An 18,653-nucleotide genomic window follows, 5' to 3' on the forward strand; every position below is an offset into this window, starting at 1 on the left:
TCTTAATTTTAAGTCTTATTTATTTGAAGTATCACTCCTAGGCTGTTACTTGCAAATTCAAGGACCATTTATTTTGCTCTTCCTACTTCATTTTGCTGTTCATTTGTGTGGGAACATTCAAAGGAAGTGTACAGAATTACTTTTTAAAATGGATTTGTGCAATCTGAGAAAATGGTTCCTTTCCTGTCAATGAGTTCTACCTCTGATGGTTCCTTATCAAGTGTATGTACTGCCTGTGGTGGTATAGGGATTAATACCTCTGTATTAATCTAACTAGAAGCTGCTTGTGGAGGGGACAGGAATTGTTTAGCTTTGGAGTCAGAGAGAAGTGTTACACTGAAGGAGGTAAGTGTCAAGATTCCTGAAAGAAATGGTCACAAAATATTAGAGAAATACTTGAGGGAGGTGGAACAAGAAGGAACTTACCTCATCAGAGAATTGCAGGCTTGCACCCAGTGCGTGGTTTTTGTTACCAAGCACTGATGCAACAGCAAAGGCTTTGCATAACAACTATTTTGTCTTGTGATTGAGTTGCTGGTGTTGTGGATTTAGGAGTCATACTGGTGTTCCAAGTGGAGAAAAGTTACTGGGATCTTGTTAAGGCACTGCAGTTGTTATTGAACAAGTTGACTGACTAGAATATAGCTTTATTGGGATAAATGAAAAGCTGAGAGAGATCTTCTGTACCATAGATATACTTGCATGCTTTCAGTATTATAGATTTAAGATCATTGAGTATTGAAAGTTCAGAAAAATGCAGCAGATTTGAGTGAGATTACTATCATCTCTGTTCTGTATAACATGAGTTATAATGTAAGTAAGCTCCATTTGATTTCTAAGGGCATGAGCATCAATACTGTGTTAAGGATGCCTATGATTAGACTTATTTTTCAGCTTGGAAGAACACTGGGAAAAGGCATTTAACCTTAACAATAAACTTATTAAACTGTTGGTATTATTTGCTAAATCTCTGATCTGTGTTTAGAAATGAAATTTACCATCTATAAGAGGCATTTTGCTGAGTCAGTAGCTGTAGTATAACTTAAATGATCATAAGAAATGTATGACATTAGTGTTGAATTCTAGTCCACGTCTGAAATATCTGAAAGCAAATTTCTAAGTGAAATACTGGAATCTTGTGGTAGAACAAATAAGAAGCTTCTGGATATTTCTGAGTATTTCACCCTATGCAACATTTAATTAGATGGGAGTATGTATCGTGAAATGATTAAGTCTGAGAAGAGTGCTGGAGCTGGCCTGTACAGATCTATCTCACCTGCTCAAGACGTGGCAAAGATAATTTTCATGTGCCTTACCACTTTTCTCAGTGGAGAAACACACTTGTTGGTTCATTGTGTAGCAATTGTCTCCTACTGTCCCCATATTGCAAGCAGTGCTGACCTGAAGTCCATACCCATGCTATGGCTTTCTGTTGAGCTATTATTTAAAAAAAAATCTCTCTGAACATCTTTCCAGTAAGTATTATGCTTCACACTGGGATTGATGTGAACTATTATTATCCTTGTACACTAAGAAAATTAAAATGTTCTATCCCTGTTGTTGATGAAAACTGTCATGTCCTATTACTATCATATGATATCAAACACCAGCATTGACGTGTTGGCATTCATAATGAATTGAAAAATAACATCTGAAAACCATGCGCAGTGGAGAGTCAAATCACCAGATTTGACACTGGACAACAAACTTAAACTCTTGAGTTTTGAAATTCCTCCTTCATAAATGTGAATCCTGGAATATATTTGTTTTGTTGCTGGAAACTTCCTGCTTTAAAGCCTGTCAAACAGACTGACTTTGTGAAGACACCTGTATCATTCCAAATGGCTGTGTCTGGATGGCCATTACTCCATGTCTGGGCTCAGAAATGAGTAAGAATCTGTCAAATTAGATGTGAGAGACGCAGACTCACTGCTGTGCCTCCAAGTCTGCTGAACGTGCTGTGCAAAAGATGCTTTCACCTCGCAGGCTTCTGCCAGTGCTTTCATTCACCTAAAAGCACCTGTGCATTTAATCAACTAAATGTTTTCCTGAGATAATGGTCATTGCTGTGAATTTGATTTACTGAGTTTTAGCAAGTGTTGTCTTATTGTTTATGAACAAAGGACTTTAAGTAAAGACAAGAAGTTATTTTAGAGACAGTATTTAAAAAAAAAAAAAGCACTTTCTGCAGCACAATGTCCACTTTAAAAAGGTACTTGGGTATATGGAATGAATGGCTCCAGATCAGGTCCAACTTATCTGAGATGAGCCTTTTTTCCCCATATTTTTAGTGTACTCAGGTATGACTGATATTTTTCAATTGACTCGTCATGTACCTAAGATGTGTTCTAATTGTAAGTTTCCCTTGAAGAAAAGGTCTTATGAAGAGTCAAGCTACAAGAATAGTACGTGAAAAGTAGTAAGGAACACGTTCTCCAAACTAAATTATAGAAGCACGCAATATAGAAAATAAAATTCATGTTACAGGGGGAGTTGAATTAATACATTAGTAACACATGAAATGTTAAAGTTCCAGATTCGAATATACAAAATGTTAAGCAATACTGTATGCAGAAGTATATGGAAAACATAGATCTGAATAAAACTGATTGGAATCAATGGAACTCTTGTATACAGAATCATCCCAGCCTGTTGGGCAGATCAGAGTCAAATTTGCAGGTTCCAAATCTAATTAGCTTTGTTGGTCATAAATGCCAGTAAGTAACTATAGAAACCTATGGATCGGACTAGTATTAAAAGAGAAAATGAGAGAAAGGGATCTTGTTAAAATGAATGAGCTTTCTCTACAGTTGTCTATCTGCAGAATAAGCTGAGGAGGAATATGAGTAGTGTATAAGATAAATGTGCAGAATAGACTGCTCATAATTAGTGTTAGACCTATCTTAAAGCATTTATTTGAATAAGGATTGCTCTTTCCCTTGTAGCATTTTCATAGAATCATAAAAACATTTCAGTCAGAAATGACCCTTAGAGGCCATCTGGTCCAACTCCCTGCAATGAACAGGAGCACCCACCGTTCCATCAGTGCTCAGAGCCCCTTCAGCCTGACCTTGCAGGTCTCCAAGGACAGGGCATCCACCGCCTCTCTGGACAGCCTGTGTCAGTGTCTCACCACCCTTACTGTAAAAAACTTTCTCCTTACATCCAATCTAAATCTCCCCTCTTTCCGTCTGAAGCCTTTGCCCCTTGTCCTATCACAGCTGGTCCTCCAAGAGTCATGTATATGTTTTGTTTTGTTTTTTTTTCCTTTATAGGTGTCTTTACTAAGATCAATTTGTGCTAATGGAATGTGTCATTTGATGACTCTATACTGTGAATTAGGCTGAAAATTATCCCTTAAATTTTAGCTGTCCTCAATTAAATAGTGTTCAGATGGAAATAATTGTTTAGATGTGGTACATGGCTACCATACAAAAAGAAGATGCATTAAAGACAGTTTGAATGTGCCAGATCTGGCTGTTAATTGTGGTGGAGGATCTCCATTGCTGCTTGGTGAACACACAGGGCAGGAGAAGGGTGAAATTGTGTAACTTTGTATTTCTGGGGGTCAGTTGTTTGTCCATACATACAGAATATTTTGCGTAATGTTTCTCTGTAATTTACAGCTGCTGCTTGTTTTGCTAGCTGTTATTTGCATTAACTGGAATAAGCTGTTGCTACTCTTAAGAATTTTGGTTGTCATTTTAAGTGAACTATTTCCCTAGTGTTTTTGTATAATTTTGAAATACTTTTTTAGAATGATAAAAATATAATACTTTTTGTAGTTACATACCAACAATTTTTATTTGTATTTTACTTCTTTGCCAGACACAGCTTTTCATTTACTTAGTACTCTAGAATGGATTTCTGCTTTCTTCATGTGCTAGTTCTCTTTTAAGAAGAAAAAGAAAACTAATTTTATTTGCAGTCTTGTCTCACATCCATAAACCACTAAATGATTCAATTAGGCATATATGCCAAGCAGGATATCATATCATATATATAAATGTCTGCTGAAGTAAATTGGAAGAATAAATATGACCACTAAATCACCAATTGTTAAATAATCCATGGTTTAAGAATATTAAATAGATCTATGTTCTACATAATAAATGACCTGTCCTTATTAATACAACCAAAATGTTTCTTCTAAGATTAAACAACAGTGAATTAAAAGCAAGCACTTCCAGCTCAATTAACAGGGATAGCTTCTTGTCTTTCTTTATTTGACAATAATGCCTCCCATGCACTTAGTAGTGCAGAATCAGGCTCTTTAGACAGTGGCAAGCACATTAGGTGGTCCGTGGTTCCTGTGGAATGTTAAGAGCAAAAGAAATAGCTGGAAGTGTCCTGTGAATAACTGCATTGGCTTGAAGAATGTGACTGTTGAATATTAATGGCATTGTGTCTCTCCCGAGAATTCATTTTGCTTTAGAAATGTCTTTAGCCCATCCCTTTGCAGTTTTGTGAGGTTTCAGCAGCTGATATCTCGAAAGTGTTTTAACATGCCTTGGTCTAGAAATCTTTGAGATCTGTATTTCTACAAGTAGATGTATGTGATGTAATTGCTATATGGTGCATAATTAACTTCAGTATTAAAACCAAATTTTAATATAGAAGTATGGTTTCGGTTTGTTTTCCCATTTTTTTGTTAAAAAAATTGAGTGATTCTAATACATTAAATTACTGCCTTTTATAGGGAACAGCTCTTTCACATGGAAACTCAAAATGATAAACTCAATCTGTTCAGTAATAACTAGTCTGTGGACATGACAATGGTCTCAGAAAGAGCCATGAAATCCTCCCCTCAAGCTTGTAATTTCACAGTGCCCCTTTTAATTCTACGTGACAGTCCAGCTTGCTATGTATTACGGCAGTTATACCTCTCTACTGCTTAAAGTAAGCCATCAGTACTGCTTTATATACACTTTCAATGCGTGTTCTAATGGTTTTGAAAACTGACTGTGGAATGTGGCCAGTAATATGGTTCTGTGAAGTTCATGATGTGCTGACATCACAGCTTTCAAAAATAAGTAAATACGATCAAGTAGTTTGGTGCCAAATATCTTATTGCAGCACTGGTGGTGGCAAAATCTTACCATCTGCTGATTACAAATATCCATCACTTGGTAATATTGAAAGTGAAATGATACGTTAGTATCACTGTGCTATATCTAGATAACAGTGTTGTTAATATCTCCTAGCGTTATGGGCCTAAAGTCTGTAGGCAATACATAGGATATTTTGAGACTTTAAGATCATCCCTGTTACTTGCTTGCATTCTTTCTCTTTATTGACTGTTAATGTTATAGTGATATTTGAAAGGATGTCAGTAGAGGACAAGTGCCTCTTATTGTTCCCTAAATACCAGAGCAAAATTGAAATGTTTATTTGCAAAGCAAGAGATATTGATCAAAGATAATAGTCAATTACATTTAGGTTGTTCTGTTGAATGAATAAAGTAGGTTTAATCAGCTTGATTCCCGGTAGTATAAAACTGGGAAGTTTCTCATTCCAAACTTTTGCTGGCTGCATTTGGTGAAGATTTAGAAGGGAGGTGAAGACAGCTGAGAATTTATTTACGTTGCCTTGGAAATTTTTCTGATGTGCTTAGTTGCTGCTTGTGCTTTCAACGTTGACTGCAAAGAAAAAAATTCTGTTTCAGATTGTGTAGAAGCAGTAGTGATAGTGAGCAACTTGGTGAGTTATTTATTGGGGGGAAAAATGTAGAAAGAACTGGTCTATCTGAAATCCTACAGCCATGTAGGGAGGCAGTGAAACTATCTTCTTGTTCCGGTCTGTGTGGTTGAAATTTTCTAATCGTAATTGATTTAATAGGGATTAACCTGTGTCTGTTATTCTGTAGCACTTTTCAGAGTTTGCCTTGAATCTGACAGTTAACTGTCTTCTGGTTTGATTGCTTTTGAAGTATCAGTCCCACTTCAGCTCAGGGAGACTTTGTTTTACTTTTGTCTTCAAATTTTCTGAGGGTTAGAATTTTACAGGTCACTGCTTGTCTTTAAAGGTTCTTGAAAGAAACATGATAATTTCAAGTCTGCATTATAGATTTTTTTTTTTTTTTTAACTGACTTATTTTTCCCTTTTTGGATCTGAGGGTAATTCTGCTTATGAAGAGTCCACATAAATTTAGTATTTCTATTTACATATCCCTATGGAAAATGAGTCTTCTTATTCTGACTCACAAAAGCCAGAGGAATAAGGCACTGTGGGCTCTTATCTTGCTGCTTCTATAAGAATTACTAAATAAGCTGAAATCGTAATTCAGCTTTTCCCTTTTTTTGCTGAAGGTTGTTTTGACTTTCACATTAATTTTTTAGTTGGGTAAAAATTCCCTTCTCCACAGTTCTGAAAACACGTTATTGTCAGATCATCCATGTAAATGCTTTTCTGAATAGGCAGGTTGTTAGTAATTGGTGATATTTTGTGATTTTGTTTTGCTGAATTAATTATGTCCTAGAACATAAATTAGGAAAATGAAGAATAAATAAATGCAATTTCTTTGTAAGATCATTGTCCTGGGCACGAGTTCATCACTAGCTGAGGAAGGAGCTGTAGACTGTGTCAGCACGAGTGCCATCCACCTTGCAGGTTTCATCAGCAGCTGTGTCCAGCTCTTGTTGGAGATCGGCTTATGCTGACATTTTTGGGATGCAAAGGAGAAATTGCACACTGTTTAATAAGGAGCACGTGATTCTACATTTGGATACAATTCCTGAGGGAAACAAGACTTTAATGCAGGTACCAGTGTTGCGGCATAGAATGGGAGTGCTACTGTAGTTGTTCCTCTCTGAAGACTCAATGAAGAGGTAGTCTGTGGGCAATTTCATTCTAGATAAGCTATTATAATGTGTTGTTTCTTCTACATTTTTAATAGCACTATTATCTGCAGAATCTGTGCACTGAGGCAGTACGTATTTTCTGAAGAAGATACTTCCTTTTTTTTTTTTTTTTCCTTTAACTTTTCAGTTATTTAATTGACTGTTGTATCTTTGTCATCCAAGAAGAAAAAATGATAGTACTGGGTATGTATAAAGTTCAGCATACTGGTTAGAACAAACTGCGAGTTAGACAGTGAGAATTAGATACCAAATCCTTGTTGCTCATGAGAAAGCTTACTTCCAATTCATAAATTCAAAACAGTAAGACAACTATGTTTAAAGAGATTGTAAGATTGTAGTGCTTTTTTTGCTTTTCATGCCCCTATATCAAGTTGAATTTTTTGAAGAAAAATCAAAAGCAAGAATTAGGAAAGTTAGTGGTGAAGATGTTCCATATGGTCTGAAACACATCAAACATTTTTCTCTTAGAACTTGAATAATGATAATTTTTTTCCTTTTGAATATGACACAACTTGTTCAGAGATGTTTTATATATGTGATGTACTTGTTGTGTGCAGGTTGACTTGTGTGGAAGCAGTGTAATTTTTTAAGAAAAAAATAGCTGCAATTACGCAATTTTTATTGCAGCGCTGGCACTGTCTCAGTGAAGTGCACACGTCGTTGTTCCTACTGGAAAGAGAAACATACTTTGCAAAATGTTTGGATGTAGAACTTTCAGTTTTCTAGTGTTAGGCCTGCAGCAAAAACGTTATAAACTGGATAAGTAGAGGAGATGGACTGGCTCTTTCTTCCAAGGCTGTTTCTTTCACAGACTGACTCAGTCACCGTGCTCATGTTGCTTCAATGTTCTGTAAATCCTTTGGTTTTTTTTTTAGGGATCTTCCTTTTATTTATTTATTATTTCTTTTTAAAGGGAGAGATGAAGTGAATGCTGAAAGACAAAGATACATTTCCCAGTGATAAAATATTGAAATTCTGAAGTGCACCTTCTAGTTCTTCTGGTATATCTGTTTCATTGTGTTCCCTTGGTGTTATCTTCTAAAGGAGCTTGTAGTATTTCAGGGAGAGGCTGAGGTTATTGTACCAGAAGATTTTCCTGTTGTGTGCTTTTCGCAGGGATTTGAATTATGAACATAATGTTGTGGCTGATTTTTGGATTTAGTGATAGGATAGCAAGCAATGCTATCTAATTTAAAAAACATTAAGAAAGCTGTGTGGGAAAAGAGATGGAAGAAAACTAGGCATCACTACACGCAAATCTTCAGCAAAAATTTGATCCTTCAGAATGACAATTCTTTTACTACAAAATAACAGCCAAATTCTACAGCTTTCCATGAGTCTTTTGAGCTGACATTCAGATAGAACAACAGCCCATCCTTCACTGGAGAAAATTAGACTGAGAAAGAAGGATCACAGGCATAGATATTTAGTTTGCTCTGGAAAATCTTGTGTGCTCAGAAGTTCTGTATGCTTTCCAACTCCTTGTGTATTGTCAGCTCCAAGAATTACTCCCTATCTTGTATTACCTTTAGAAAAAGTTTTAGCACTGTATATTTAGAGTTGTGCCTTCTAGCTTTAACAAGCACTCTTAGTGCTTTCAGGGACTGCTTACATATGTAAGTGTTGGGCAGGAAATAAAGAGAATATTTAAATGTCATTTTGGTAGTCCCAAAATGAAAAGAAAAGCAAGAAAAGTCGGAGCTTAGGTGGAAATATAACATTTTAAGAAGAGGTATTAGAAGACGGCACAGATTCTGTGTAAAACTGAGTATATAATTTCTTTCCAAATTAAGCCATTGACACCAATAAAACTGTTTCTACATTTTATTATTATTATTATTATTTTTACATTAAAGCACATTGAGAAACTCTGTGAACAATTTGAAATTGAAAGATCATAGCAGTCGGTAGCTGGATGTTTGGCACTAACGATGGGCATGTAGAAATATCGCTTGTTTATCTGTTGTGAAAGCCAACACTTAATCTGTGTTCATATTATATTTTATGTGAATAGGCAAAAGAAAAATCTCCAAACTCTGTAACTAGCAATAAATGTATTTTAATTTAAAATCAGATCTGTTAGTGTTTTTAACAACCTTGAAAAATGTTTAAATCCAATATTACTGCTCAGGAAAGTGATTTAATGAATTACATTTTTTCCCAGATTGTGCTGCATAGTTGAAACGGGGTGTGCTTGCTGCTGCTGCCAGTGCTTCCAACTGTCACACAGCAGGGCTGCTTCCAAGAAGCAGAGGTGATCAGTGGGTGTTGCTGCAGTACATGACTTCAGTAACTGATTCTGAGAGAAACAGATAGCAATTCCCAGTCAGTGTGCACAGAACTCTGATGAAGTCCGTGATAAAGAGCCACAGTCTTAAGGAGAATAGTTTCCTTGCAAGCTTGGATTGGTCCTGTTAATCGAGAATCAGATTCTGCCTTAAGATCTGAAGTGGTATCTCACAATGTCTTTAACAGAATGTGTGTGCATGCATTTGAAGAAAGTATTAATCCTTGCATTTTCCTTGGCTTCAGCTTGCCTTTTACTCAGTAGGGTCACAGTCTGTCAGTGCTGGAGCAGAGAAGTGTATTATGCAGTTCTCGTACTACCACTCTGCTCAGAGGAGCTATCTGAAATTCTCACCTCCTTACTCGTCATTTCTGCTCTGTCTGTAAAGGTCAGAGCTGCTTCCTTCCAGGGCAACAATACGTTTCTGCTGCTTCTTATTCCTCATAGCTTTGCAGAGCCTCTGCAGCTCCAAAAGGAATTCGGGTTCTGTCCGTCTCCACGTATCAGTAGTAGGGCTGTCCCGTCTCTCAGTGATGTTCTGTATTCTGCAGTGATGTCAAAACTGTTCAAGTTGCTGTTCTGATTTTCACACTTGAACTTACAGAAAGGACAAAATGTATTAGATTTTGAAAAAATAGCCCCTAGGCAGTATTGAAAAAAGAATTATTAACATTACCAGGACAGTATTATTTTGTTTTCATCTTTTAAATTTTGTTTTAAGAGTTTCTCATTATCTTCAGCTTTGGTCTGAGAAAGGAGCAGGACCACTTTCTGAGTCTTATATGGTGCATGGAACCTTCTTAAGGTTTGAGACAAGGACTGATTTTCAGTTTTCTCTGAAGTAACGGTCGTCTGAATTATTGTGAGTTATTGACATCATCTTCACTTTCCCTACAAGATATTTGGGGTGCAGGTCATTGCACTGAAGATTGCTTTAGATCATTAAGGATCACAGAATGGACTATCACAATGTTGTTCTCTGACAGCAAATAAAAAATTAGTGTATGAGACAGTTCTGTACCATGTTTCATTTCACACAGTGTTTCCATGAGGGCACTGTTACTCTCTCATCATTCCTAATGACTGCAGCATGTTGAGTCATGGAGTTGTTTTTATAAAGCTTTTGCTTTGTCCGTTGTTTGCTCTCAAGGTTACATTATACAGAAAATAAAATATATATTTTTTTCGCTTGTCCAGGCTGTGTAAAAAATATTTGTAATTATTTTATGAAAATTAAAACAGCTCTGCTTTTAGTAGGAGGTGGTATTCCTGCTTCAAGCATTCCTAACTATAAGGAACTGCTGTTTTTTCCTCTGAGAGAAGGTATAGATTGCGAGTCATGAATTTGAGATCTTTCAAAAGGGGGTAATTCTTCGGTGCTCTTTCATTGGTAATGTTATTTAGCTATTCACCATGAATTGCAAGCCATTAATAATTATCAGAAGGCAGTTTTGTTGATTAAATAATTTTGAAGATGAAAGGGATTTCTATTTTCGATAGGTGAGAAAAGTCAGGGTAAAAAATATAAGGAGGTGTGAAGAGAGGAAAGGACAGATTTCTTTTTTTTTTTTTTTTTTTCCTCCAGTGGATTTGCATTACGGATAAGAATAAGCTAGTTCAATTGAAGACATTGTAAACTACTGTTTTGCTTTGATTGAAACTCTGCCCTACTGATGATTTTTATTGCTGTGCTTATTTTGTTTTTGTTTGTTTCAAAGCATGGAGACAGCACTATTTGTGCTTTTGCCTTCATTTGGAAGGCCTTGGTTTTGAAGATTCAAGTGGGAAGTATGTGTTAATTGCAGAGAGGTATTAGAGAGCTTACTAGTCAGCCAAGCTGGTGTTTCTCGAATCTTTTGTGCACTTAGAACTTAAGCACTCAGATGTATTCTTCAGTAGTTTGCTTTTGTTAAATGCTGGCAGACTTCCATTCAAGAAGAGACAAAGGATGCTTGTTCTTGTTCTTTCCATTGCAGAAATTACAGGGCTGCTTTTTTGCTTTTTTTCTTTTTTCTTTTTTTTTTTTTTTTTTTTTTCCTGGAATAGCAGCTAAATGCGGTTAAGTTCAGCAGTAAGGATACTAACAAGAAATACTTATTGTTTTAACAGTGTTCAGGTGTCTTGTGGAAAGGATTGTTGAAGTCATTGTGGAGTGAATTTTGAGTCTACCTGAAACAGCTGTAACTTCTTGCTTCTAGAGAAGAGTAGGTATTTAAGGAGGAAGACTGAGGTCCATCAAGTGAAAGGTCTCTTTTGGTCAAATTGAAAAGTGTAAAAGAAGTTTATGAACAGTTACTGAACAATCGAAGTATCTAACATAGAAAATCTTAGTTTCTCTGAAAGGGCTGTATAAATTGCCAGGCTTTAGAACCTGTGTAGGAGAAGGGCTCTCACCAGATGGAGAGGGAAAGAAGGCTAGAAACATCTTTGTTTATGCTCCAAATATCCACTTAACTCCACTTGGAGTCTGTATAGAATATAGTTTTTTCGAATATTGGCTGATGCCAAATAGTAGACTTTTTTTAATTGCTACATGTTCTTAGAAGAGAAAAAAAAAAGTTGTGTACACACAAGGAAGCTTTCCAGGTACACAGTTAATAAAATGCTGCTGAGCATTGTGGTTTGATTCATGTTATTATGCTTAGGATTATTCCCGTATTAGATCTATCCGCACAAGATTTACTTATGGTACAGATGTTTGTCTCCACTTCTGAGGGAGATGCCTGACCCACGTTAAGGTTTATTGTTGAGGCACAAACGTGGTCTAAACCTTCGATGAAAAAGTTCCTGACAGTGTTTGCTTGTTAATGTGAAACTAAAATATTGGTTCATTTGCAAAGCACTGTGGAACAAAGGAAAGAATAATTAAGGTTCATATGAAGGGATTTGAGTATTAACCCAGGATATGAAGTACACATCTTTCTTTGTTCGTCCTCAGATTTATTTTGCCACCTTTCTTTAAGACTTCCTCTTTTGGGCTTCTTCAGTATAAAATGGAAGAAGTAATGCTATCCTAATTCGTGGCGATTTTTTTTCAGGATAAACTGATTGCTGATTATTAATGCTTGCAGTACAGTGATAATGTGAATGAAGAGGACTCTTGTCTGCTTGCCCACCAGAGTGGCATAATCTTTTTGGAACAGCATTAGTTACAAGTAACCAGCATACACAGTATTTTAGTAAAAATAGGCAAGTGTCTGTAGAAATATATTTTGTTCTTTCAACTGTGTGCAGTCAAAGAAAGATTGAAATGAGACGCATTAACAAGCTCTTCTTTTTCCTTCCTAGAATTACAACAACAGCTGCTTGTATGATGGACCTACGGAGATATCCGCTGGATGAACAGAACTGCACGCTGGAGATTGAGAGCTGTAAGTACTTCTGCAAATCCTACTTATTCTGTGGTCAACTGCTTCAGACATTTTTATTTCCGTTTATTTATATATTTATTTGTTTTATATGCTACTAACCTAGTTGTCTCTGTCTGATGACATTTAGATCCTTGTAAACACATGCAAAAAAAATAGCTTTCCAGATGGATTAGTAATTTGTGGCACAAGGATTAGCAAAAGTTATTCTGCTTTGACAGTTTTCAGCTTTAAAAGTCTCATTCAAATGCCTTGTTGGAGTTCATGTGAGGAGCATGAGGATTATTATCAGTTCTTTATCCTCCCTTACAGCTGAACTATGTTGCAGCTTCTTTCCATTTATAAATGATGGCAAAAGGTTAAGACTGTCTTTTCAATAGGTGTGTTATGATTTGTTTGTTTTTCTAACCTCTCTGTGTTTAAGCTTTTAGTGCATTCAGTGCAACTACTTATATATTCTGATTTCATAGCTGATGTCTCTATCAAGATATCCATGTAAATAAAACTTGTGTTGTGAAATAGAATTTCAAACCTCTTTTCACTGAATCTTTAGCAGACTCTAAGTACATCAAGTCAAAACAATTCATGTTCATTTATGTAAAGACAGCATTGTGCATGTGCAATACTTGATGCTAAATAAGATTGGATCAGCAGTTTCAAGATACATGTCCTTTTTCAAGGGAACCATATGTAACAGATGGAGTCTATTAGTAAGTTGAATGGAGCACGCAAATGAAAGGTAATGGCATTAAGATACAGTCCACAAAACTGTATTTAAAAAATACCATATGTATTTTAAAAGATTGTATGGGACTTTTTTGTGTATGTGTGGGCAAAGTGATTGCAGCTTGTGTAGTGGTCTGAAAAGAGCTTGGTATGGTTGAACTTCTTTTTAGTGATCTAGAAAGCATTTAAGAATATGATTTAAACTCGGGTCTAGTTTTCATTCATATAATGTAATTTAAAGATATTTCAGAATGTCTTTCTGGATTGCACTTGAGACACTGCTGTCTCATTTACATTCATGTAATAAGCAAAATAAGTCTTTACCATTAAAGTTCACCCCTTCTCTAGACTGAAACACACAAACATCAAATGTGATGGACTTTGCTCTTTTGAGAAGGAATAAAATCTTTGGGTTTTTTTTGCAGTTGGTTATATCACTTATATTGATAACATTTGATTTGGAATTTTATACTTGCAGCCTTTAAAAATCAGCCTTTTATGCTGATAGTGTGTAAAAGAATTTTGTGCTCATACAACTGTATTTAGGTTTGGAGAGATTCTTGTATTTGTTGCACTTGGTATGAAACATACAGTATTCATTATAGCATTGAAAAGGAGGATGCTTAATTTCCCATAGCCATTAGGATGCTTATAGGAAAGCTCCTCTGTGGCTCTATCTCTTAGCTCAGTTGTAGCATTACAGCAGTAAAGTGGATTTAAAACAGGATACTGTGTTTAGCTGGCCTGCCTTTCATTGCAGTAATAAAGGTCATTAAAGAATGTGGATAGAAGTAGTGCTTGAACTGCACTTTGAAAGAATTTCATGCTGCTTTAGAAAGTTATTACTCTTTATATGCGTCACTCTGTCCAGGTAAAAATCTGAATAATCTTTATGAATTGCCTCAGAGAAAACGGTAGTAGGTAGGTAGAGTAAATAAGACTGAAAGTGACTTTTGAGTCATTTTATGCAGATACTCAAGTCATAATCACTGATTAATCTCAATAATCTCCATGCTGAAAGTAGCTTATTTTGTTGGCCTGCTGGTTCTGTTGGACACTTCTTTCACTAGTGCTTTCTTGTGATGGTTAGAAAGACTCTAAATTCCATGTCAGGAAGCATAAATTGTATTCACTGCTCATGTCCGCTGTCCTTTTTTTAAAAAAAAATTATTTTAAAGTTAATGTCTTCCTCAGCCCTGCTGTAGTTGTTATGATATATCTAAAGAATGTGGTCTCCTCATAAGCTTCATATCATAAAACATGCACATTCCAGTTCGTTTCAGCTTTCTCGTATAAGACCATTCTGTTATTTTATGTTAAAAGAAATGCAGAATTAGCAAATGCTAGTCTCTGCAGATGCTGTAGTTTATCATTCTTCTTTAGGAGCAACAAGTACCACAGACCATGCTCTAAATTCTCTGTTGCATTATGGCATTTACCCTGCCCTTTGTCATCAATGTGGTCCAAGAGCCACCTTTACGTTTTTACACACCTGCATAACTTCTTCAGATACTAGCCTCTCCTGGAACATTATAGTGAGTTTTCCCTTCCTCACCCATCTTCCAGCAGTGGGATTTAGCTCTTGGTGGAAATCCTTTTGCATATTCAAAGGACGCATGACTTAATATTTTATAACACTCTTCACATAAATCAGCATTCTTAATTTAACTACAGACCTCAAAATTCTCCAGCTCTTCCTATTTTTTTTGTCTGTACAGTGCTTTCAGGTCTTGTTTCATTCAAAATTTATTCACACAGAAATGCTAACAAATATTAATGATAACAAAGAAAGACTTACGTTGCAATCATTCTCTATACTGAGCATTAGCTATTCTTTTACATTTTTTTACACATTATTTATCAGTCTTTACTAATTGTCTTCTCGCAGATAGCCCCATATCAAGCATTTTTGTAAAGTACAGGTTAATTGTACTTTGATTGGAAATGCAGAAAGGATCTGGCTAGAAAGATCTAGCTCAAAACCCTTTGGAGTTTAGCCATGATAGATTTTTATACCATTTCCATGCTTATTATTGTGTCTAATGCCCTTCCATTCTTTCCCTTCTTCCTTTATCTCTACTGCTGTTATTGATGCCAGTTGTCTAGCTTCTTTTTAGATGCCTGGATTACTTTTTTTCTTTGTGTAATTGTAGTTACTGAAATACGGGGACAGTATCAATTTTTGTTAATGTAGATTTCCATAGATCTAGACTAATTCTCAAGTTAGGAATTATGTTAGAACAGGGTTTTATGTTAAAGCAAAAACCTAAAATGGGAGAGGCTGTATAATCTGTTAAGGTACAAGAGATGTTACTTTACCTGCTTTACTATTGGGACTAGATGTTGAAAACGTAAGAGAGGATATTTTTTGTTGGTTCAGAGAATATCAGTTTTGAGAGCTTTTTTTTTTTTTCTTCAAATAGGTAGCTTGTTTCTCTGTGATCATTTTTTTATTTGCTCAGATGTAAAGGGGGCCAAAATATGTAGAATGCTTGGTTTTCCTTGGTTTTACACTTCCAAACTTTTACAGTGTCTTTTCTATAGTGGTGTAATCTATCCACCCTGCATTTCTTTTCTTATTTCCCAACACACTAAGTTGCAGGGTTATAATACCAGAAGGAAAGCAGTTTTTCTCTGCATTCATTTCATAGATACCCAGTTTGGAGACAGCAGAGATCTTGTTCTTTTTTGCTTGTGTATTGACTTTACTCAGTCAAATACTCTCCTTTTTGCTTCCTATTTCAGCCATTGTAGTTTGAAGGTTTGTTGAATTTCTGATGATGCTCTTGAAAAATTTTCTCTATCTGCTGCTTTTCTGAAGGAAAAAGCAATTCCTTAGTAAATCAGTTAAAAGACTAAAGGGAGCTAAAAAGCAAAAAGTAGTATTAGGAAGTTGGCAGAACATTGCCTTGTATTCATAAACGTAAATAAAATATCATGTTGCATATTCTCTAGCATTACAGAGGGAAATGATTGTGATTTGAATGTTTTCAAATGTAATTATTTTAGATTCATCTGGTAAATTTGGACTTCTGTCAGTTTTAATTACATAGTGACATACAGCGATGTTAAAGTTTACTTCAGTTTTTTTCTCTCATTTCATAATGTCTTTGGCACAGCTATATTTATGTTATATTGGAGTATAATTCAGAATACGCCTGCTGTGTGGCAATGATATTTTACGTTTCTTTATTGCTTCTGAATAAACAAGAACACACTGAGTTTCTTTTCAGAAATCTATACTCAGAAACATTTTCCACTGTGTGCTGAAGTTTTGCCATTGAAAGAAACATATTCTACTGTCTAAAGCCAAAGCAAATGGGGCACTTGAAACCGGGAAAGTTGGCAGCATTAGAACAGCATGTACAGCAGGGGAGGAAGGACTGCTTTGGTGATGAATGAAGAATGATTGTTTTGGAGACATTTACTTAACAGCCAGGGATGTTTTGATCAGAAATACCTTACAGATCACATTTATTTTTTTTTTCAGTATGATGGCAGAAATGCCACAGAAGCACACTAAATAAAATCGGTTAAAAACTTCAATTGGGTAGAAATCTAGAAAAAGGCAGGAAGAACCACAGTGGAAGAATATCATTCCTCCCAGTGGCTGGACAGCCCGGTATCAAACGCTTTCTAATCAGACTCTCTGAACGCTCATCTCAAAAAAGAAAACAACAACAAAACCATTCATTTTTGTGCGCTGAAGGTGACTTTATAAGTACGTTCAAAGCACTGAAAAGAAATTGAAAATACTTCTTGTTCAACTACTTTGGAGGTGGTTGATCTGGCCATCAGTCAAAGCTATAATCAGGTCACGTGGGACAACGGGTACAACCCCAGGAACCGACCAGGGTTTTGGATTAGAGGTGGATGTGCCTGATGCTGAGCAAGAGGCTCTGCTGTTCCTGAGGGAACAGGGTGTTTAGTAGGGGAGGCTACCAAGAGAGTATATCATTTTGAGTATTTACATTGCAAGTAGAAAGCTGAATGCATGATGTTTGGGCCACTGAATATCAGAATCTAAATAGTTGTTCATTTATTACTCTTTTCATTTATCAAACCTAGCATGTCCCCTTTGTCCCTTCAGTTAAGTAATTTTTTGCATAGCAGGCATTGTACAGGATCACATGCTTCCATGAGTAGAAGCTGACCTCATTATCAAAGTGCACCTTTTTTCCTTCTTGATTATCATTTACATGTTGAGATGTCTTAATGTCTTAATTTGGATTGTAATGTGAATTCCTTGGGACAGGTACTACAGACTGTATTTGTCCACAGTAATTTCATTTCAAGATATCAAGGAGAGAATAAAAGAGGTTTAATTTTAATGGTGTGATGCATACTGGCAATGATAAGGTAATCTGTGACTTCATTGTGTAGCTGGAGTGATTCAGTAAGGGCTAAAAAAAGTACCAACAAAACTAGCACATGATTCTTCTAACTAGTATGAAGAGGGTAAGAAAGTTTAGACTAACAATCAGTGTATATGACTGGGGCAGGTTCTATGCAAGTGAACCACTCTTTGCAGTGTTTTAATAACTGAGTGTGAATAACAACCACTGGGGACTTTGGTCAGGCTTTTCAGACAGGAGTTAAAGTAACATCACAGGTGTATTTTTCCTGTTACATTATGGTTACTCCATAAGGAAGTACTATATCTTATTTCCTTTATTTCTAAGTACATCCTTACAGCAGTCTACATCTTGGAAGCTCTCATAACAAAAATGAGAGTCTGTACAGTTTCCAAATAAGCAAAGAATGACACAAATTCTGTACCGGCTTCTTAATGCTCTGAAGCAATCTGGAGTCAAATTAGAAAAGCAATGTAATATCCAACCTATACTTATCAGCAAGGACAATATAGGCAATGTAATTTTCCATGAAGAAATTCATAGCTTGAAGTTCATTTTTATATCATTCCACAGATAAATGTAGAAAATATATAGAATCATAAAAATTAATAGACAAAATGCAAATGGTTCTAAAACTTCTAAAGCATTTTGCCTTTCCTAACTAGTCTGAGCTGTGGTATATTTTTCCTATTGCACTTAAAAGTGCGTTTTATCAAGGGATTCTGGAAATGAAAAGGACCCATTTTCAGAAAACCCAATTTCATTTGCTAAAGGATCTTGAAAATGTCTAAATGTCTATGAAACCATTCTGTAGAACGTCATTCTAGCATCTTCTCTGATAATCCTGTATACAATAAATAATCTAGAAGAATGCAGAGATGATGGATGTGTCAGTTTACAGCCCTGTTTCCAGCAGTTACGAATTTTTCAAGGTAAATGTTTGCTTTTTTTCTGAAGTGAGTAGTAGGATCTCTGTTATACCTTCACATATTTCAGATAGATATTTTTTTATTAACCAGCAATTTGTTTGAAATAAGTAAGTATGAAAAAAAGCTGT

At 35.8% G+C, this 18,653-nt stretch overlaps 1 protein-coding gene across 3 annotated transcripts in view; it reads left to right on the plus strand.

The window, feature by feature from the left end:
* The window catches only part of GABRB2 (gamma-aminobutyric acid type A receptor subunit beta2), a gene marked incomplete at its 3' end in the record, with an annotated part of 131,316 nt that overhangs the window by 56,683 nt on the left and 55,980 nt on the right, over positions 1–18,653 (plus strand). For all 3 annotated transcript variants that reach the window (XM_079542593.1, XM_079542594.1, XM_079542595.1), the window contains exon 3: positions 12,436–12,518. In XM_079542593.1, the coding sequence (XP_079398719.1) occupies positions 12,436–12,518 (83 nt within the window). The remainder of the gene's footprint in view (positions 1–12,435; positions 12,519–18,653) is intronic.

The sequence above is a fragment of the Tetrao urogallus genome, assembly GCF_951394365.1.
Source record: "Tetrao urogallus genome assembly, chromosome: 14".
Taxonomy (NCBI): Eukaryota; Metazoa; Chordata; class Aves; order Galliformes; family Phasianidae; genus Tetrao; species Tetrao urogallus.